The sequence below is a fragment of the Barbatula barbatula genome, assembly GCF_947034865.1.
Source record: "Barbatula barbatula genome assembly, chromosome: 24".
Classification (NCBI taxonomy): Eukaryota; Metazoa; Chordata; class Actinopteri; order Cypriniformes; family Nemacheilidae; genus Barbatula; species Barbatula barbatula.
Window position 1 is genome coordinate 8,279,355 of NC_136787.1, and position 22,650 is coordinate 8,302,004.

The 22,650-nt window shown below is 38.3% G+C and overlaps 1 protein-coding gene across 1 annotated transcript in view; it reads left to right on the forward strand.

Annotated features, from left to right (window-relative positions):
• The window catches only part of sppl3 (signal peptide peptidase 3), a 31,035-nt gene extending 20,085 nt beyond the window's left edge, over positions 1 to 10,950 (forward strand). Inside the window, exons 3-10 of the mRNA XM_079449151.1 lie at positions 683 to 771; positions 1,114 to 1,233; positions 1,356 to 1,434; positions 2,275 to 2,387; positions 2,558 to 2,664; positions 3,946 to 4,300; positions 5,714 to 5,823; positions 8,563 to 10,950. Of these exons, the coding sequence (XP_079305277.1) occupies positions 683 to 771; positions 1,114 to 1,233; positions 1,356 to 1,434; positions 2,275 to 2,387; positions 2,558 to 2,664; positions 3,946 to 4,300; positions 5,714 to 5,823; positions 8,563 to 8,634 (1,045 nt within the window). The 3' untranslated portion in view covers positions 8,635 to 10,950. The remainder of the gene's footprint in view (positions 1 to 682; positions 772 to 1,113; positions 1,234 to 1,355; positions 1,435 to 2,274; positions 2,388 to 2,557; positions 2,665 to 3,945; positions 4,301 to 5,713; positions 5,824 to 8,562) is intronic.
• The last annotated feature ends 11,700 nt before the right edge of the window (positions 10,951 to 22,650 follow it).

Here is a 22,650-nt window from a genome sequence, read left to right on the forward strand (position 1 = left end):
TGGATAAATGATGAGGCATGTTAAGTTTAAAACTTATTTGACATTAAATAAAAACAAGACTATGAGGAATTGAAATGCAATCCAAAGAATGATGTACTAAAGTCAGTTAAGCAGAGGAAACATCTGTCGTCATTTATCAATGCCTTTGTGTGGAATATACGTAATGTGTCAGGTACCTGAACATCCTGGACAGCTTTTTAGAATTTCCATCCAAGTGTGCAGGTTATTTTAAGTATACACTTGTATCTAGGGATGCACCGATATGTAAGTTTTGGTCGATAACGATAACCGATATATGGCGGATATACAGTATCTAAGTATTAATAGAAAATTCTGAATCAAAAGGCAAAAAGTGGACAACTGCTTTTATTTGATAACATTTATTGCAGAAAACAGGGTAACCATAAGTTCTCTTTTTTTCCATGTACCAAGCCTACTTTACACCAGTTAACGATTCTTTAACCTTCAAACGTTTCTGCTATATGAGCAGTGTGCAGCTGAAGACATTTAACCAGAGGAAATGATTTATGATTTATCTGGTACACTTTTATTATCGCCCGATATGATAACATTAAAAATAACCATTTATCGCGCATCCCTACTTGTATCTAACCATAGGAACATTGTTTATGTATTCGGTCTATATTGGAATTTGATGCTAAATGTGTGTCTATTCACACAGGTCATTAAATATGGACTGTGAGAACCAGGAGAAGGATAAAGATGGAAACCCTATATCTGGCTCCTTTAACAATGCCAACACCAACAACAGTGAGTACTGAACCCATTATGCCTAGTGTTGTAAGAATTATTTCTGGTTATTTATAGTATGCTGCTTTGCTACATGACTACTATGTAGCATTGTCCAGTTATCAATTTGAAAAGAAATTCTTGTTTAATTCAATTATGACAATCCAAATGTGTATGTCAAAACCCATCTTTGGTCCATTTGTCACATTAAGTGTGACATTATGGGATACAGTAGAGTGCACTTGGCTATTTTATTTAATGAGCATTTAGTATTTTTTGTATGTACACTAGGTGATGTAAGAACAGCATTTTCAAACACATCCCAAATCCTCTGTTGGATAATAAAAAAATGTGTTTCCACAGGTATTCAGACCATAGACTCCACACAGGCGCTGTTTCTGCCCATTGGAGCCTCCGTGTCTCTGCTTGTCATGTTCTTCTTCTTCGACTCTGTTCAAGTGGTGTTCACCATATGCACTGCAGGTACACACACAAACGCATTGACCTCATCCTCTCGCTCACATACTGACCTGATTCACATGCACCCGAGCGACGCTTGCTTAACTCCGTTATTTCCTCTTCCCTCCCTTTTATCTCTCCCACAGTTCTAGCGACCATCGCCTTCGCATTTCTCCTGTTGCCCATGTGCCAGTATCTGACCAGGCCTTGCTCTCCACAGACCAAGTAAGAACATTTGCTCGCTCGTCACGTTTAATCCTTAAGGGTTCACATGTCAAGCCTGTGTTATTTAATAGAAACATTAAGCAACATATGGAGTCATCCTGAAAAACGGATGTTTTGTTTGCATTGTTAACTGTGTACTACATGTTAAGTGAATGTTTTTGTCTTTAGCATCTCTTTACTGTCTTCTTGGTCTAAATAGACCCATTTTATTACGCTCAGAATTATTTTATCAAGTGTAGTTGTTATTTGAAGGAAATTTTAAAACACTTTCTCCCAGGTCAACCCTGTAACCATCAGACCTCTTCCTTACATTTAGGCATTTGGCAGACGCTTTTAAGCGACTTATCCTATACATTTATACATGGGTATCTGCAATTCCCTGGGATCGAACCCACAACTGTGCGTTGTTAACGCAATGCTCTTACCACTGAGCTACAGGAAGGCTCCTTAAAGTAGTATTTTGATTTTTTTGATTGAAAGGGGACAACCGCAGGTTGTCAACTCTGTTACCAAGCTGTTGCTCGAAATGTCAGCTTTACATTTCCTGTCTAATAAGCACCTTGAAGTGTCATGACCTTTACCATCGTGGCCTTATTTTGAGGCTAGTAATGACTAAGCCTACGGTGAGGACAGTTACAGTTTGTGTACGTTGATAGGTCTCGGAAAGGCAAACAAAATATAACAAGAAAATTCTAAAAAATTCTGTCGGTTTTGGGTGAAACTGTCCTCATCGTACAACACCGTTAGAAATGAGATACTGGGGTGTGAAAGACTCTCACCCCAGCCGAGCAACGCAGGGTCGGACATGTTACCAGCGTGTGAACTTCTCTTTCTTTCCAGGATCTCGTTCGGCTGCTGCGGCCGCTTCACGCTGGCGGAGCTGCTCTCCTTCTCCCTGTCCGTCTTGCTGGTTCTCATCTGGGTGTTGACGGGACACTGGCTGCTCATGGACGGTATGTCAGCATGCTCCTACACTCTGATTGGACGGCCTTGTTTGTGTGTGTTCTGAGAGCGCGCGTTGAACGGAATGTAAAGAAGTTGTGTCGTTTATCTCCTGCGTCTTCAACTGTAGGGAGGGGTGTGGTTTAATTTGGCTTTCAATGTGGTGTTGTTGTCTCCTCAGCTCTTGCCATGGGTCTCTGTGTGGCAATGATTGCCTTCGTGAGGCTGCCTAGTCTCAAGGTGTCTTGCCTGCTGCTGTCAGGCCTGCTCATCTATGATGTGTTCTGGGTAAGCAATTCCTGTTTCAAGCAATACAGGTTCATGGGGTTGGGTGGCGTGATCTGAAGTCTTGCATCACTGTATGGGTTTATGACCCCCACTTTTCATGTTTAGACGCATCTGATTGAGTAATTATTTCTCATGATCATGAAAGAATCTTGATTCAAAGGGATTAAACCTTTGTTTGGAAAAACACATATAGAAATAGATACTAAGTACATTGTTTCAAGAAATAGGTCACCCAAAAATAGTTTTCAGTTGCATCACAATCTTTTTTAAATATAGCTTTGCAGCACTTAATGCCCATGTGAAGGTCCTAACCATGGAGGTGTATTAAGGCCTGGGTATAGTTAACTTATAAGTAAAACCATTTTTTTTATTAATATGCCTATTTCTCAGAAATACCAAATGAAAATATTTTTATTTGCAGATAATTGAAACAATACTGACTGTAAAAAACAAAAGATGCAATGTTTGTGATTCTTGAATACTGCAAAGAAAACTAGTTCATGTTTAACAGCACAATACTAACGTGTTTACATATATTCTAGTATCATCTCCAAAATGAATACTTGACTAAATAAGCCTGCTTTTGGGAACTTCCACGCATCTTTGCATCATGTCAGTATTCCACATTGACGTCGAGTCACATTTTCAGTCTTGAGGTTTGTTTCTGTTGAACTTAAACAGATACTGAGCTGGAATTTCACCAATACATGCAAAAGGCTGATATAAGCCTCAACTGGTGTGGTTTTTAAGACTGGAAGTGACCGGCTATCAACTGTGGCAATATTGCTTGGCAACACATCGTGCTGTGATGTGCCAAACAGTCACATTTAATAAGTTCATTCTTGTCCTGACTTGTTCTGTATAAGGCCCGCTCTGTATTTTCTTCAAACTCCATGTTTCTTTGCTCTTACATGTAAATAAAGCACCTAGTGATGACTATGCAAAGGTATTTACTGCAGTTCAAGCAGGATTGCAAAATCTCCACCATTTATGCAGTCACATGTCCTACTGCCCAACCCAAGTAATACTTTACGTTTAAAAGCTTATTATTGATGCTACTGAAGGAATTTTATGTAAAAACAAATAACCTGCAACCCTTTGATTTACAGCATTCTATTGTATGGGAATTTATGATGTCAATCCTGAAATGGGCAACATGTCAAATAACCCTCACAGATTTGCTATCCCCTCACACACCACTGCTGACTGTCGAGACCTTTTTGTCAGCATCCAAAATCACTCCAAACAAGCTCATCTTTTCCTCCAATTCATTCCTTGTAGGTTTTTTTCTCCGCCTACATCTTCAACAGTAACGTCATGGTGAAGGTGGCCACGCAGCCCGCCGACAACCCCCTCGATGTTCTTTCCCGCAAACTGCACCTGGGCCCCGGCATGGGGCGGGACGTCCCGCGTCTCTCGCTCCCAGGCAAACTGGTGTTCCCCAGCTCCACCGGCAGTCACTTTTCCATGCTGGGCATCGGTGACATCGTCATGCCAGGCCTGCTCCTGTGTTTCGTGCTGCGATACGACAACTATAAGAAACAGGCCTCAGGAGAAGTTCCCGGCGCTGTCAACATGTCCGGTCGCATGCAGCGGGTTTCCTACTTCCACTGCACTCTCATTGGTTACTTTATTGGTAAGTGTTGTTGGTAGTGGTTCCGTGTGATATCTGCAAATACCGATTCTGAAGATGAAATAAATATTTCTTAATTTGATCAATGTTATTAAATTATGTAATGACTATTAATATTGAAAATCACACTGGTGACCTCTCTTAACATTTTCTATCTACTCGTTGCATTTTCCTGTCATCTTCTAACGTATTGGATCTAAGCATCGGCTGCGTTTAAACTATCGGCCATAGTGTAAATAAACTGCAGATTATTTATAAACGGATTATTGGCTGATATATCGGTGCAGCTCTAATTTATACGTGGTTGACATTCTATATTTATATGTGACAAACATTAAATTGATGGCTGAACATTAATCTGACAGCTTTCAATAATTGTGTTGAAGTAGATGATTTTGACAATTTAAAAAAATGGTGTATTCATATTTTGGCAAGAAAAGTACATTAGCAGTGTTGCAGATGCATAATTCACTGGTCTGTAGTCAACAGCGAGCCATTTTTCAATTGGTTTTGTATTCTGGTGGCATTACTACTTTATTGTTGGTCTGTGTACACATGCTGTTCCCATTTGGGTGTTGCCAGTTTATTCATTGACATTTCCCAAGGCGCTTCTAAACAAAGTCAATAGCCAATCGAATGAACACCTGTTAAAATGTAGTCTGTCCACTCTCCAGATTCTTTTCCAGAACATTCGTGAATCTCCTCTCACAGCTTGTCCGATCACACCCTGTTTTTAAGTCAGTTATTTGCATGGTTACTAATCGTTTTGATCTCTGATAAACGTACAGGACATTTTTGTTGACACCATCCTATCACACGATCAAGATGTGCTAGTATCTACCTGTATCTTAAAGCCAGCTCCCAATATATTGGATGCAAATCATCCGTTTCTGTAGTATTGTTGTTTGAGGCAGTTGTTTACTGATTCATTTTTTTTATATATATATAAATTCAAATTTCACATGTCACACTGACGGTTTAACCCATTTTTGTAACAAGATTCAATGTGATAATATTGTATAGACTGCTTCATTGGCCACACACCTGTCCCGACATTAACTTTCACTCCTGTGTTTAGTTATACAAAAAATATGTGCTCACCCCATCTTTCCTTCCAAACACACACCACTATTAATGTCACTCCCCCTTTCTCTTTGTCACGTGACAGTCACCTCATCACATGGCTCCTACAGTAATATTTTATATTTAATTTATATTCATATTGATTTATATTCATATTTAATCAATTAAATTAAAAGTACTCAACAGTTATTGATTCTTTACAGCGGTCTGATGGGAAGTTTGGCCACATAACATTTGTTTATGTTGTTGCCGCTGAAACAGTCTGTACATCAATAAAAGATCCAGCAATTACTATCTCATGGTGTCTGATGGTTCTGTCTCTTCCCATCTCAGGTCTGTTGACTGCCACCGTGGCCTCCCGAATTCACCGCGCAGCTCAGCCTGCCCTCCTGTACCTGGTGCCCTTTACTCTGCTGCCTCTGCTCACCATGGCCTACCTGAAGGTACGTCTCCATGTGCCACACCTCAGCATGTGAAATTTCCAAGAGCACCAATGCGGTATCCCCTTCCTTTTTAAGAATCACCGTTCGCTTACGTGTTCAGAAACAATGCGTCTGCGATGGGTCATCGGCCAGTTATACGAACAGGGCGTGTGGAGTATCCGTAACATGCAGCTGCATTATTTATCAGACAGTTGTGCTAACGGACACACCTGTGGGTATTCCTTCTATTTAGGCATCGCTTAGGCATTCTTTTCACTGTGGCAGATGTTTTGTCATGCGTGTCTTGTAACATAAGCTGATAAATATTTAGTCGCCGTGCAACAACCTTCCTATCCAAACGATCGATTGCACGAATGTTTTCAATGCGTTTCAAGTTAGCCGTCCACAATAGAGGCCTGAAGAAACGTCTTCGATGGTGGTTAAGTGCTGTTATAGTAGGTTCATGAAACTAGACTATTGTAATGAAACAAGACGCAGGCGTGAAAAGACTTATTACATCACACAAACGCTAGGAAGACTGTAGCTGGAAGCATTCACGCTAAATTGAAACCCATGGCTTGTTTGTTTTTTTCTTTGTGCTACATTTTGTTCATATTTTTTTCTGGTGAGAGATGGCATGCTGGCTTACTTGTCCAACACGTAAGTTTATCGCTTCAAGATCAAATCTTGTGTTGTTGGAAAGAAGAATGCTAACGGCCATGGGTAAAAATAGAAATGGGGTAAAAAAGTTAACAGGAAGTTCATCCACCCAGAAAAACGACGATTTCTATACAAACGTGTTTTTGTGTTGTTTTCATTGTGTGTGTGTTTGACAGTGCTGCTGTATTTAATCGTATTATTAAAATCTAGGATAGGCTAATATGTCAGTGAGTGTGCATTATAAGGAAATAACGTCTTTTGTTTGTTGGTACAAGGCTTGGTACTGTGAAGGTTGTGCGTGAACACACATATGTGTGTGTGTGTGTGTTTGTGCTTTATCCAAGCATGAAGGTCACACCCATACAGACAAAGGTCTAAACATAGAAGATCATGTAAGTTGAGCTGCACAGGTTTTCGCTGCCTACGTCAGCACTCTTGCACATTCGCGCCGGACTCTTTTCAAACCATTGGGACTGCAAATGCAATAAAGGGGAAACAGGATTTCTGCATGTGAGGTTCACAGGGTTAAATGGGAGTGAAATAGAAGAAAAGATCATTGAAGTGTGTGCTACATGATTTTTGGCCTGGTCGGACAAGTAGTTCAGTGGTGCTGCCCTGATAACGTTTGCGGTGTCCTCGTCACAACAATGAGACATTTTGTACTTTTGAAACGCATTTTGGGTGTTCGGAATTCATTTGTTGTTAAGGTTTGAAAAGATAAAAATACAGCTGGGAATTCAGTCTTACATGGGTCATTCTCATGAAACCACTGAATCATGGCAGTAAAGATTTAAATTAAAACTTTTTTTTTAATTCGGCAACACAAAAAATGTTCGTAAGAAACTAATTGTGTTCTTTACCTTGCATAAAGTGTATTTTTCTGACATGGGAATGGATTGTTTATGTATTTTATCTGGGTTTTTTGCTAAAATTCTTCATTACCGTCACGTCCTGATTGTGTGCATTATACAGCTCAGCGCTGTTATTATATACTATAAGAATATCTTACTCAGCGCCTGCCGCATATAACAACTATTCAGTGCTTTCAACAACATAATGTATTTAATGCTTCAGACATTTAAATACAAGTGCGTAGTTGCGTAAAATACACACTGATGTCTATGGAAGCGGCAAGATCGATCCATTCAAATATAATTTTATTCACATCAGATATGCAGTGTAAGCAACTGTAAAGCTTACTCTATTCTTCTCTTGATTCTCTAACACCGTGCTGCCCATCCTGCTAGCTCAACTAACACAATCTTTATAAAAGGATAAAACGGTTTCACAGACACATATTTGGCGATCGGAATATCAGATATTTCATGACATAGTTACGAGTTATGAATATTTTTAATAAAAAAGAAAAACATACGGGAAAATAATACATGTAGTAGTTGTGGCTCTGCTGTGTGACACTTGAAAAGCAGTGCCGCGTCACCATCGCAATATTAAAACGGATACATTAAAAAGTAACCTGTACTTTTTATAACTCTGTACATGTGCGCAAATGATAAAACGCAAGCTTTAAATCACAAATAGGAAGCGGTCTATAGCCGACTGTTAATTATCATTATGATTACTATAAAAAGGTGCGTCCAAACTGTAAGTTTGTGTGACCCACTGAGAAAGTGGGAAAAGTTTGTCTAGCGCACTGCTTTGACCTATTTATATTTTGAAACTGTATGTGTTTCATAGCAGGAAACCAAATACTTTCTAGTCATAAAATCCCAAACACACAATCCAAGCATAGGATGAAACTATTGTTGCAACACTGGGCTGTCACCCGCCCCTTATGCGCTAGCCTCAGGCTCTCACGCCATCCTTGTGTTTAAGCCTTAAATATGCCAGCGACGCCGAAAAACAACCTGAAGTGACATTGTGCGCTATGATGTTGTGCTGAGTGAAATGTATTTTACTCTAATAGTCTTTGCATGACTGCTTTTATCAAAATACATTGACATTTGTGTAGTTTTGGTTTGTTCATAGTTTAATAAAGGAAGAATTAGTAAACAATTTAATTACCGAGGTCTGTGTGTTGTATAAAAATATGTTTGCTTCACCTTGTGAAATCACCGTGTCTCTTTGTTGTTTTTACAGGGGGACCTACGGCGCATGTGGTCCGAGCCCTTCCACACCAAGGCCACCAGCTCTCGTTTCTTGGAGGTATGATGCTGCTCCAACCAGCACAGATTCCCACCCGGCCACCACCCACCGGAGAGAAAGAGAGAGAGAGGTCTGAAGAGAGGAACTGAACTCTTCTCATCATCCCTCATTCCTGTTGTCATCCTCTAGCCAGCGGATGCCAAGCCGTACGCGGACTTCACTGCCAGATGGATTCTTGCGCTCCTCACGTCCCCGTATTCTTCATTCCTTCGCTTCTCGCCATGCTGCATCTGAACCGCTCAAGTCCTTCGCTGTTTTTCACTACCTCTTTCCTGCTTCCATTCCATCACTTTCTTCAACGTTCTTTTTTCCCCGTCATCTCCTGTGTTTTGCTCAGCCACTCTTCACCGGATCAGTTGTTCTGTTGACGTGACGGGAGCTGCTCCATTTTTAACGTTCGGCAACGCAACGGATTTACAAACCGAGATTTGTTTATTTACCGTTCTGAACCATTGGCAAACGAGGGACGTGGATTCTGCCGCGGCGTGTGACGATGATGACTCAATAAGGGACCAGCACACAGTAGAGGACAGCGATGTTTCTCAAACTCCTCTTTTCTTCGTTCTCTCTTTCTCTTTCTGATAAAACAACACCCGCATCGACCTCCACCGACACCCCTAACAAACCCCCCCACCCTTTGCAGAAACATGTATTTTATTTAGAAAGATTTTATTCTTGGCATATACAGAATTGATGCATTATAAATTGTCAGGGCGTACGGCCCTATGTATATATGTGTACACATGTATTAGGGGTTATCATGTTGAGGTGCAAGTTTGTGTGTGCGTGTGTGTTTGAAGAGGAACTTAATTTTTTTCTGGCTTTTAGGTCTCAATGGAGTCGTGGCCGAATGAAACGAAAGGCAATGGCACTGACGGGAAATGTTTTTTTTCCCATAAATGGGTTTTTGTCTAGGCTGATGGCTCTGCTAAGGTCACTTTTGTCTAATGTACACAGAGTCTTTCATAAGACACATTGGGCACATTTACGAATCACGAGGCAGGACACATTTCTGTGCGCATCGCCCATGAATCCATTACGATGGAAATTGTCCCATTAAATTAAATGTGACGATTTGCGTAAGAATGGTTTGCATACGACACACAGGAACTCAATCTGCTCGTGTTCTTGAATGAGGCCCATTCACATGGTTCAAACGAGCTGACGTGTACGCGGCTTGACCATTGAAGTTAAGGACGTGTGATGTACATGTATGAATGTAGGGTTGTTATCTCCACGGGGTCTGATGGACCGTTGAGCACAAGCTCCGTCGCGCCCCTGGATAAATTCTTCATGGATTTTACTCAAATCTGTGGATCTTAATTTAAACGGGCTGAAATATCTTTCATGAGTATTTCATTCTTTCAAGCATTAATATTTTTGTTTGTAGCCATTCCTTTGAGAAAGTCTGATCTATAATGGTTAAACTGGAACAGAGGGCGTGTGTTCTGTAAACTCGAGTGAGTGGGTGTGTTACACGTTGTAGAAAATAATGCATTTTGCTGGCTCAGTCTGTTTGCTTTTTTTACCTGTTGTTACCTGTTTTTTAATCTGTTAGGTGTCTGGCCTTGCATGTCAATTGTACAGCGTGTCGTTCTTTAAAGCTGCGTTTCCAGGGCGATCGGTTGTGCGACACTCTGAAACTCAGACACGGGGTCGTGGATGAAAAGTCGCACAAGAGATTTAATAAAATGAGGAGAGGGGACCGGGGCGATGAGACTTTGGACCGTTCTGACCCCACGCATAAACGTGCGTCGGACGAATATTCAGTATGAACTTTTGGTCCCTGGCAGTGGGACACGGTTAACTTGAGCATCACAGACTTTATCTTACCCACAATCCCACTCACTGTTCCTCTGCCACCCGTATAGACATTACGAAAAAAGAACAATACAGATCATAATCATGGTGATTGCTTTGAAAAGAAATACAAATGTTCTTTTTTATGAACTATTACTTTTTTGTTTGGCTTGTTTTTGTTTTTTAATCCCATCATTTGTACTTTCCCAGTTTCCTTTAATGCTGTGGAGTTTCATTTTGTACTTTCTCCATCATCCTCCCTGCCTGCAGAGGGCGCTAAGCTCAACATTAACAGCCAAAAGGGTTCTGTATAAAAAATGTTTGAATAAATAAATTAAAAAGTGTAGTGAAATGAAATGTGGATCCAAATGAGCTGTACTGAAAGCATTTCGGCTCTCCTAACCTTACCTTTCTTCTCTTTAGTCAGGATTCTGCTGTAAATAAACATGACTCTAACTGTATGCCATGAGTTTTCTTTGACTGTGTGGATATTTGACCTTTTTTGAATATGGTGTTTGTTACAGCGAGTATCATTTTACTAATCCGGAAACATTTACAGTATCATTTAGCAGACACTTTTATCCAAAGCGACATACAGGGAGTTCAGGGAGCAATAATACAAAGTTACTAGTTTCAACAAAAGCCAGACCAACACCTGTTGAGAGAAAGAGAGGGTTAGTGTACGTCATTTTTTCCTCACAGAAGAGATGGGTTTACGTAGTTTTGTGAAGGTTGTAAGAGATGTGGTTGACCGGACCGAGTCAGGAAGAATGTTCCAGCAGGAAGCACGTGACGGAGAATGAGCGGGAAAACGGAAAGAGTGATATCGCTTGTCAAAGCCGCGAGGTGAACAAACAAGTAATAAAATTACATCGCAAGGGTGCTAAACAATATTGCTGTACCTGAAAACTGTACAGAGAGGCCTATACAAAAGATGTTTACGGTTTCTTGTAACCTGCGCCGTTTGTAGGTGTATTGTAGTTTCTAAGCAGTTGCCTATGACGTCAGAAGTCTCTAAATGTAACGCAAAACTATTAAAGGGGCGCTGTACGTGGTTCTCGGGTTGAAAAAACAGATTTGAACTGTTCTACATATTTTTATATTATATGGTTCGTGTCACCTATAAGCGTTCATTTTTCTGTCTTCCTGGATTAAAGGTAAGAGACAAGATCCGACCTATTTATAATTTACATGTATGGACGCATTACAATTTTTAAGTGCGCGAGGAATTAAGTTTTAGTCAGATATGGATGAGATTTAAATGTAATGGGCGTCTCACTAGAACGTGACGTCATTTGTGTAACGTTAGACACATTTTAAATAAGGGTAATACGTCAGGTGCGCGGAAAAGGTGTTTTGCTCGTGTGTTTTTCGTATGAATTATTTAAATCTATACTTGTCGTGTGTACAGAGTGGTGAAATGCTTGTTGCGGGGCGAAAGCAAAAATACTATTTATAGTAATATAATTGCTCTTTTAACAATACATGTTATTTATTACTCAAAGTTAAACGACTTAGAAGTTAAAATAAACACTTACTCAATGTTTACAATTAAAATGTATAGGCCTACAACAATAATATGTACAAATGTTTTTTGAAATTGCGGACGATAAAAGGAAAGCGAGTGGTGGAAATTTTGCATGATTCAGGAATAATGATGAACATATATTTGCTTTTGAGTTATATATTGATATAGGGAAGAAAACAGGATTCATAAATGCGTTTGCAGGTATTGTTAACTGCATCAAACAAAATGTTCTGTGTTTGTTTACGTGGAACTGAGTCACATGTCATATACTACAAGCATCTGATAGCCTATCAACCCTGTTTCACTTAATAATCAGAGAAATGTGACTTTTTGTAAAGGATAGATTTAAAAGATATATCTGAATAAATAAAAGAACATTAAATATTGCTCATTGTTAATAATCACACAACTTGTAAAAGCAGGCTATCCACAAGGTGGCAGTCTAACCCAATCTTTCACTATCGTCATTTTTTGTGATATATTATTCGGTATTATCTTTACTCATTCCCTTGTTTTTTCGTTATGATCTGGGTAATTATAATTAATAATGAAATCGTGCTGGAATCAAGTGTAAATATGCTAAATTCACTATTACAAGAATATATGCAGTTGTTAAAGATTGTTGTTTGAGTTTCATAACTGAACATAAGTTTAAGGATAAGGAATATATCTTTATAAGTTTTCTACAAAAGCCAATACTTCGCTGGCCTGAATAATTCATTATTAATTGACGGTAAAAGCAAAATGACGTCACTTCCCGTGCAGATGCGCTTAGGAAAAATGGCCGCTCATTGAATTGATGTGTGCTGTGTCAGCCGATCCTAACAAAACAAGAACACTGATCTATATTATACACACATGAACTGTTTTACCCTGCAATATTTTGGTAACGATAAAAAAAATGTTAAAAAGACGAGAAACGTTTTGTGATTTTTTTACTTATTTTGTTGTTTTTTATTAAAGTGAATCAAATGTAAAGGCTGATACTAAACTCATTTGCTTCTAGAGAAGGATCACTGCACAGTTACTTACTGGGGTAATTCATAATCTCTTGACATTGTTAACATTTATCAAATAAATATTTATTTAAATGTGTTATATTTAATAAGCCTATTAACACTTAACAAGGCTTGTTTTACATTAGGCTACTAATGTTAGTGTTTATTTATAGGACTTACTATTATATTATTATAGAAATCAATCACACTTACTTAACCACCAGGGTCCCGCACAAAAAAACACATCTTCAGGGTGTACTGAATAAACAAACAAAAACACTAAACAATTTACTGTTGAGTTTACACACTGCTGATGTGTACTATCATCTCTCCAGGGTTTCCTGCCTGTGGCCCCAAGATGCAGATGGGCAATTCCGTGAAAATGTTTTTACTAATGGTAACAGATATTAACATTTGGTGGTTCAAATACCCACGTAAGATGTCACTTCAAATTTGTAAAGCATTTGTTTGATTTTTAGTGCATGATTTTTCATAGTCAAGTAAGTGCAATTTTCAGGATTGTCACATCCATAACTCTACATAGTCCTCATAAATGGACACATGGAAATAAAGAAAGTATTTTATGTTCTATAAAAAAGACATCCCTTCTACATTCATTGGGTATTATTGCTTTAGGATTGTGCATTTTATCTCACAGAAATCCTAAAAAAGTTTGTCGTCTCCCAAAAACCGTGTCCCTTTTTTGTCACATCCATATAACGCATGTCTCTTTCTCTTTTTTAAAATAGAAAATTTGTTCATAGACAAACTTTTTTTAAGTTTAGACTCCATCAACAAAAATTTAGTAAAATATAAACAGATTGTTCAATATGTTCATAAGAAATTCATTCTTTAAGCATTTTTATGTCACGTCCATAATGCAAGATGTCACGTCCATGACATATATTCCATTTTTATGTCCAAGGCTGGAATTGCCCTGATACAGCCCTCCCGTTACCCTGCATTTAGGATAAACAGGTTTGAAAAACCAGCTACCAACACTTTATCCCTTTTTTCACCCTCATGTCCATTCTGAGGAACACTGGTTAACAAACAACATTTCCCCCATTGACTTCCATTGTATGGACACAAAATAAATAGTTATATGTAGGTTTTAAATGACATAAGTGTAAATAAATGATCACAGAAATGTTATCTTTGAGTGAACTAGAAGATATTTTGGAATTGAAAAAAAGGGCGTCAACTTTAAAGTAGGCAATAATTTCAGTCTTCTCACTACTAGGATGAGATTTATGGGGTGGGTGTGAGAGGTGTTATTAGGGAGTTGTTAAGGTCAAGTAAGTGCTACAGACACTGGAACTGTAGGAATTTCTAGGTTCCACCCCTGTTCCCTTATTGGCCAAAGGATATTTACAGCCATACAGGATTCCACTGTGTGGTCTGTTGCGTGTTACTGTGGGGGAAAGGTTGAATTTCAATATAAAGTGAAGTTGCTTAGGTTGTATGGAAAGAGCAGAGGTCATTTTGGCACACATATTCAGCATTTAAACAGGCAAGTGTTGTAGCAGCAAGAAATGAAAGGGAAGATTAGATAACGTCACACTTAACTGTTCTGTAATAAATAGTTTGAAGGGATGACACTTTTGGTAAAAGATGTCAGTTTAGGTTCAAGTTGCAGTCACGGATTCAATAAGCTGATTATGGCAGGAGATAAATTTGAGTATAGTCTCTCGGTATGTACTGTACATACTATTGAAATTGAATAAACTACTTACAAAAAATGTTAAAAAACAAAAGTCCTATCCATTCACTTGTTAACATTTAACAATTAACCCTAATTTTTGAATGATGTAGAGGGTTTCATCGGACGCACACGCCTGGCCCAATGTACGGTCTGTATTTGGTAATAATATTACAATTTATTTTATATTTAATTAATATTAATTGTATTAAATTAAATTATAAATACTAAACAGTCATTAATTCTTTGAGGAGGTCTACCGGAAGTTAAGTTTGGGTCAGTATAGAAACCGTCTACACTGTTTGTGCAAAGGATACAAGAAGACTTAAATATAGAAAGAATGTGTTGCTTTAGACACATTGTCGCCTTGTAATTATACACTTCTATTCACATTCTGTGCAATTTAAAGATACTAAGTCTCAAAGTTTTTGCATTCCATTTGAATTTGTTGTTAAAACCTTTTTTGCTTTTTAAAAAAGTCCCAAAATGTACACAACAAAAAATCCATTTAATTTTAACGAAAAATATTAGATAGAACCTTATAATTACAAAGCGACGAAAATTATGTCTCAATTAAAATACATTTAGACTTGGAATTGCTTTAAGAAAAACACAAGCTTAACATGTATGCTTCAAAAACCATCTGGGATGTCTGCCCTAATATAGATCTCCATTGAAAGTGCCTTTCCTTAACCACAACATTTAAAAGAATTAATATTAATATTAATCAATTAATATTGTTTGTCTTTCAATAGAAATTAATCTTGGTAATTAATAAATAGAATGTTTAGGTCTTATTTGTTTTTGCAACAACAACAATTTCAAGCAAGAGATTTTAAGTCACTTTGTGGGCTTAACATTTATATCCTACAGCAGATTAAACTATCAAAGGACATTTCATTAAATTAAGAAACCATACTGTACGACATATAAACGCCATGGCTGTAGCGTTCCCAAAGGTGGATGCTTAGATGATAGGTTATCTTTAAAGTAATGCTCAAAGCTCCTCCCTCAACCCTCAGGGCGTGTTTGAATAAGGCTCGCTTGCCCCTGTATGGGGTGGGCTCCCCTTGGCCCATTGCCCTTTGACCCCCATCCCCATGTACATTCCGCATGTATTCGGCGCACTGAAGTGAGGAATTCCTCTGAAGTTTGCTGCTCTTGCCCCCATTTATCCATGTTTAAAATAAACTTATGGATGCAAAAAGTTGTTAATTGATCCTGTGGTGTACAAATAGATTTTAACTATATTTTATATAGTGTCTCTGTTAATTTAAAGACAACAAAGTGTGCATATAAGCAAGATGCAGTTTAAAGAACTTTAAGATGAACTTTAGATAGTTGCACTGAAGGACGTCAACCTCCCAAATGTTTTTATATTTGCAGCAAAATTTGACATTTTTAGCACTAAATGTATTTCATGAGCAAACAGATTTGTGTAAAAAAGGTGATTTAATGCTATCATTCATAAAACTAATCAAAGATTATTATAAACTATGACATTCCTTCTCTTTTAGTTTTGGCGTAAGTGTCACGCCATCCTTTCTTGTAAAAAAAATTAACTTTTGTTCAGAGCACAAAAAAAATGATTTTGTGCTCTGAATGTTCACATCCTTCACAAGATTTTGAACTGGAAACACAGACAGAATTCACCGACAGGAAACCCAGAGATTATTATAGTGATGTTTTCTGTCACGTTTAGCATTCAGAACTCTCACCCTGCCACCCACACAGCTGGAATGTCGGGCATGCGCTCAGTACACCCGATTTAGGGTGGAAAGGGTAGAGCACTCTTCTTAAGGCAAAACCAGGGGGGAGAAAGATTTGGTCTTGGAGGTGGGGGTTTAGGCTTAAAAAAGAGATGAATCTCAAAGGGGCTTCGCATCCCATGTCACCACCCACTGTGATGGTGACAGAAAAATCTAATCCATTAACCCTCTTGTTTTGTTCAGGGAAATTTTCAATGACAATCTATCACTGGTGATTTTCCCTGTTGGCCTGTCCATAAGGGAAACACCAAAGAGAGAAAGAGAGAGGGAGCCAGAAGATGAAGCAGAGGAGGAAGGTTAAAGGGCAGAGGAAGAGGGGAGGAACATTTTTGGAGGAAGGGAACTGTGAATAAAGAACAATGATGAAACCTTTACCTCCCAGGTCTCAGAGGTTTTCTATTCTCTGTTTGTACACTGTTCAGGTGTGACTGATGGAGGTTAAAATGATTGAAATGACTTCAATAACCCACATTTCTTTTATTCACAAATGTGTTTTTATGGACTTTACACAAAAGATAGAAATAGATTGTTTTAATTCAATTTAATGTGTATTCTTTTTAAAGCAAGAATTAGTTTTGTATCGTCTGTATATTCCAGTTTATTTCATATTGTTGTTATTAAGGTATAGTTTATGTTATTTAGTTTGTTTGTTTATTTGTATAATAGTGTTGTTATAGTTTAAAATTTTGCATGTGATTGTAGCATCTTGACAAAATAAAAACAACCTTAAAAATGTTACAATAAAAAATGATTTAAATACCTAAATGTGTCAGTTTTGATCTAGAAAGCACCTTAAAGATATACAGCACTGAAAGTAACCTACATCTTTATTCTCACACACATAAAAATAATGTATTTCGGTTAATTTATTAAATCATGTTACAGAGAGATATGATGTAAAAAAGTGATATTGAAATTATGTTATCTAAAAAGATTTATATTTACGTTTGTAAACTGTTATTTAATCATCAATGTCTGTAGTTAACAATTATTTTTCTTAAGATAGTCAATTACGTATTAAAATAATTTTATTGTGGGATTTCATTCTCAAAATCAGTTTCTAAACTCTTTAACAAATCTTTATAATCTCCCTAATCTTTTTCCAAAGAATTATTCCAATGGAAAAATACATATGCATATACATTTTTTTTGTAAAAAAAGTAAGGTGTCTTTAACACTGTAACAAGCAATTGAAACAAATGATTTGTTTTAATGTAGCCTACATTTCAAAATAATTATTTTATAATTTTGTGAGTTGAAATGTTGTTAGTTGGTTTATTGGTTTTGTTTTAAAAAATGATTTTATTTGAAAGCTTAAACGAAAAATGACATGTTTAATTAAGTATTTTAGAAATACTGCAACAGTGTTTTTAAATACAAACACAGCACATTTGAGTTTGGTAGTTGTTATTTATTTCAATTTTATTTAGTGCTTTTCGAAAGAAACATTCGTTCTGTTTTACACTTTTATGTAGTTAAAGGTTTAAGTGCTACATTCGTTATTTTATACCAAATGAAATAATGTTTTTAGAAAGAAATCCACAAGTAATTTTAATATGACATTATTTGCTCTTGCTTGTTGCAAATAACACAAACTTAAGCAACATAAATTTGTTAAAAACATCAACATGGAATATGCTTTACTGTTGAAATTGTGCATGCATGTTTTGGAGTTGAACATTAACCCTTAGTCAGACATAACATGATAACCTATAACCTTTAAAGAGAATCCACCTGAACAGAACATACCAGAGGGCTTTCGGTCAAAACAAGATTATGTGAGTATGCAAATGATTTACAAAATGCTATGACAGCAGTAATGAACAATTCAGGGTTTAAAATCCGGTTTGATTTCCAAATGCAAAGATTCCATTTAAAAGCATGCTTGTTGAAAACCAAACCATTTTTAATGTGTGATAAAAAAGCAAATATCTATCTCCAGTCTTGTAAATCTCTCAATGTTATAATCATAAAACAGATGAGAGAATATCTCTTCATGTTTTCCTTTTTTTCCGCAAGCTGTTGAATGCATTTCTCTGCCTCACATCAAACACTTTTTTTACAGACTAACCGCACAATCAGATCCCTTCAAATGGGGGGGGGGGGGGGCGGCGAAAGGGGATGGGGAACGGGCCCTTTCCCACCAAACAATACCATTATTTCAGCTCCCTTGACCAAGAATGCCACATTTCACAGCCCACTACCCTCCTCCAGATGTCAATCAAAGCTCACCGAGCACCCAGGCACCTCCCAGGACTGGCCCTTCTGGTTTGGCCCACCCCTGTGGTCCAACCCACCGCGATTTGATGAATCTGCGCGCTTCTGCTAAAGGTTGCCACATCAAAAATGTACTTAAAAGGGAAAATCAGTATTACAAAGTTTGTTTGATCCCGTTATATAAATCTTATAATTGACTAAATGAAAAGGGAAAAAAAGCTGCACTGTTACACTGCACGTACGACATAAAAATATATACCATCTAATCGTGTAACCATGTGTTTTTATAGAAATATTTCTATAACGAAAGAAAAATAACCAATTAATAATGATAACACGACATAAACAATAATAACGCATTATGTAAATATCGCATTTTATTGGTACTAGTTGGACATGAAAGGACGGTGTTGGTGTGATATTTGTGAATGGGACGCAGTGCGTGGCGTATTTGTTGTTCAATTAAAGTGTGCAGCCGCGGTGTCACACTCGCGACCAATTACAGAGCGAGTCAGAGCGCTGAAGAGCTGCGGATTAAACCAATGGCTGATCGCGCAACCGAGACTAGCGCAGGAACGGGCCAATCAACGCCGCGCATGCAAATGAGGCGCTTGCTCCGGCTGGATCTGAATGTCAACTAGTCAAAGATGGAGTCTTTACGCCGGAAGGCCGCGCGCGTCTGCACATTCGCGCATTTATTATCTCACGGAGACGCGCTTTAAGATTTCAACCGCGCTCGTGGAAACGGAGAGCTTCAATGCACACGTCATTTGAAAAACGGGATCGAAAAAGAAGACGTCCAGGTTTTGCACCTTTTGCTCAACTTTTCCTCTACTCGCACTCTCTCTCTCTCTCTCTCTTCTTTTTTTCCTCTTCGTTTTTCCCCCTCTGGCGAATTAGGCGTTCCTCCCTCGCTTATATACCATTCATGAAATGTTGGGGTTCACTACGTGCTCTCCGAGCTTTGGGGATGATTGGGCGGAAATGGCGGGAGCTGTAGGGCGTAAAGGAGAGTTTGGGGTGGATGGGACCAACAGAGGCTCGTGTGCAGAATTCACCGATCGCCTCGTTTTCATGCGCATCGGGACCGTGTGCCATCAAATGCTGGGTACGAGCAAATCTTTTTACGGTATGTAACGTTTATGTGCGCGGTGTCTGCTGTCTAAGAACATCGAGAACGATGAACAAGCATTTATAGTTATTGTATAGTTGTAAAATGGACGGGCTAATGTGTGATCATATAAGGGTAACGTGTCAAACGGTGTTAATATGAGGGGAATGGGTAGACACAACAGCGTTATCGAATCAATTGTTAATTCGAGTCAATTCTGGTGTTTCGTTGTTTTGCATTTTTTCGGAGGAAAGACAAAAACTGAGTGCGTTTAAAATCCGACTTGATTTGCGTTATAAGCGGAATCTGTTGAATTATAGAATTAATTTGAAAATGAATGTATGTACTTCGGAAAGTTTTGAAGATTGTCCAGAGGTCGTTAAAACGCATTTTTAGGATGAACTTTATTAGGCAACATGTGAAAGTGCGTGTCTTTTTTTGCGTCTTTTAAAAGAACGTTTCCTTACGTTTCGTTCTGTGTTTCAATTTTATCGAATGCATTTTCGAATATAAAAACACGTTCTTCTTTCTGTTTGTTTACTTTTTTCACTTGTTTCCATTTCATTGCCTTGTATAAGCGACGAGCAGTGTGTAATAATTCCAGTCGTTCCAGGAATACATCAAAGAAGTGCTGTCACATTCTGTTCTAAACTGAGAACGTCAAAAGTTCTCATGACATCCACCCAAGTTACTTATAGGGTTCAAATTAGATAAGAGCATTTCTATATTAATTGAATTGCATGCTACTAGTGATGTTTGAAAAAACATGTGTTACTTTTAAAAATGTATTTTATTTGAAGCATTGTTCAACAAAAACATTAATCCTGAAACACTTGGAAAAGATATAAAGCATTCGGTTGTTATTGTAAAACCTTGTTGTTTATTGTTTAGCTATGTTTGCTGTCATTTAGTTTTATATACAATAGTGCATGTGAATATTTTGTTGTGATACTTCAGTGATTTGAAATTTCATACCGTGTCCATCTGTCTGCTTAAAGTTAAGTTCAGCTCTTTCCTTTTATGTTACTATAATATAAATTTGAGAAATGCATGATCAAGTGTGACACAGGGAAGGAAGACTGCATGAAGAACTTGTTGATTTTGACCGTGTTATGTCCATTGCCCTTTTTCTGTTGTACTACTGGCCAATCAGAAGAGCAGTGCAATATTAAAAGGGCATTGGCTTATAGAACAGTGTCCTCCACCTACTCTCTATTGCCTCAACCTCTCACATGCTTTGACATGTAAATACAGTGCGTATGGCCTTATCTTTACATGTGTAACCAGTAAATATTTGTCCGACTTTGAATCTATAGCCTTTTCATGTAAAGCCTATGCTATTGCAAAATATCCATAAAGTGTCTAAAATATTTTTTATTCAAGCATGTAGGAATTCCTTTGACTTGTTTTTTAGGTGCCGTGGCTGCATGTAATTTATGCATGGACATATATACAGTTGGCACTAGATTTATTTTTAGAGACTTGCGAAAAAACAGTTGCGAAATTCCTCACCGATCGACTGGAAACTTTAAAGAACTTAGAACTAGGGATAGGGTACGACTAGTCGTCGCGCAAAGAAGATGGCTGACCCCGTGTCCACGTGCTGATGTGCTGAGGTCAGCTGCTCTGACGATGTTGCACTACTGTACCATCCATTCTAGCAGTGCAATAGTATTGTCATAGCATTTAGCCTCTGCCTACGGTCATCTGTCACGGGAAGCAAATTCTGGACTAAGGGCCTCCATACGTTACCCTCCAACTGTGTTTTGTCACATTCTTGTTTCATAAATAAAATCTGTACTTTTTGGACTCAAAGCTGAGTTGAGGTTTGTTTGGGGCCCGGGGACCGCATCACAATCTGCACTTTGTTTTCCGCCCTGCGATACCTTATAGGTAAAGTTAAAAGGTGAGAAGGGCATAAATAAAGGTGCATGGGTCGGATCCTCCCTTGTCGCAGGTTAGTGGAGGGGGGGATGGGAATGTTTTCAGTGGAATGCAGGGAAGCAGGTCCAGTTTTGAGTATAGGGGTGGGGGATGGGTCAGGAGAGGGGCCCAGGACTGCTAAACGTGTCTCTCGGCATTGCTTAGACAGTCCTCAACATAGCTGAGTGAATCAACCCTATAGCCTCTGAATCATGCATACCACGCTATATGTCAGGGGCATGTTACGCGTATGGATTTGAGGTGTCTGTACTTGCCTAATATGGTCTTTTCTGTAAAGAATGTACACAAGAATCCAATTCGTAGTCATAGCTGCAGTTGAAAACTTTTCACACAAATGGTGATATAAATGTCCCGCACGAATGCTCAAGAGTCTAATGCTCCAAACCTCCACACCTGCAATTCCCACCAAAGCAGGCTAGTGCAATCTCAAGGCAGGCACGCAGAATATGCCTCTGGTTAAATGTCAACCCCGTTTATCCATAGGTGTGGGAAACCAAGAAAGTGGAGCACCTCAACCACTTAAGTAAAAAAATGCCACGTGTCCAGGCATGTTCGCAAGGGTTGCTGGGAATGTGAGGAATGGGAGATGATGTGTGTTAAGCGCTATCAAAAAGGCGATATCGTCATCAGGACGTTTTCGCTTCTCTGGGGCAGATTGCATAATATTCCGGTAGATGTCTTTCAACATTTAGGCATTACGGTGTACAAACACAGACTGTGGAGGAAACCATGTATATGTGTCTTAAACTAAAGATGTGTGCGAATGTCAAGAACACCAAAGACTTGACTCAATTGCACTTTTGTAGTTTATTCGGCGAAGAGAGAAATAAACATCAATTGAGTTGAGTTCAACTTGTTAAATGGCTCATTGCATGTGTTGGATTATTGTTGGCCATACTGCCAATAAAGCTGTTTTATACTTCTAAGTGGATTTAACATTGAATATCTTGAAC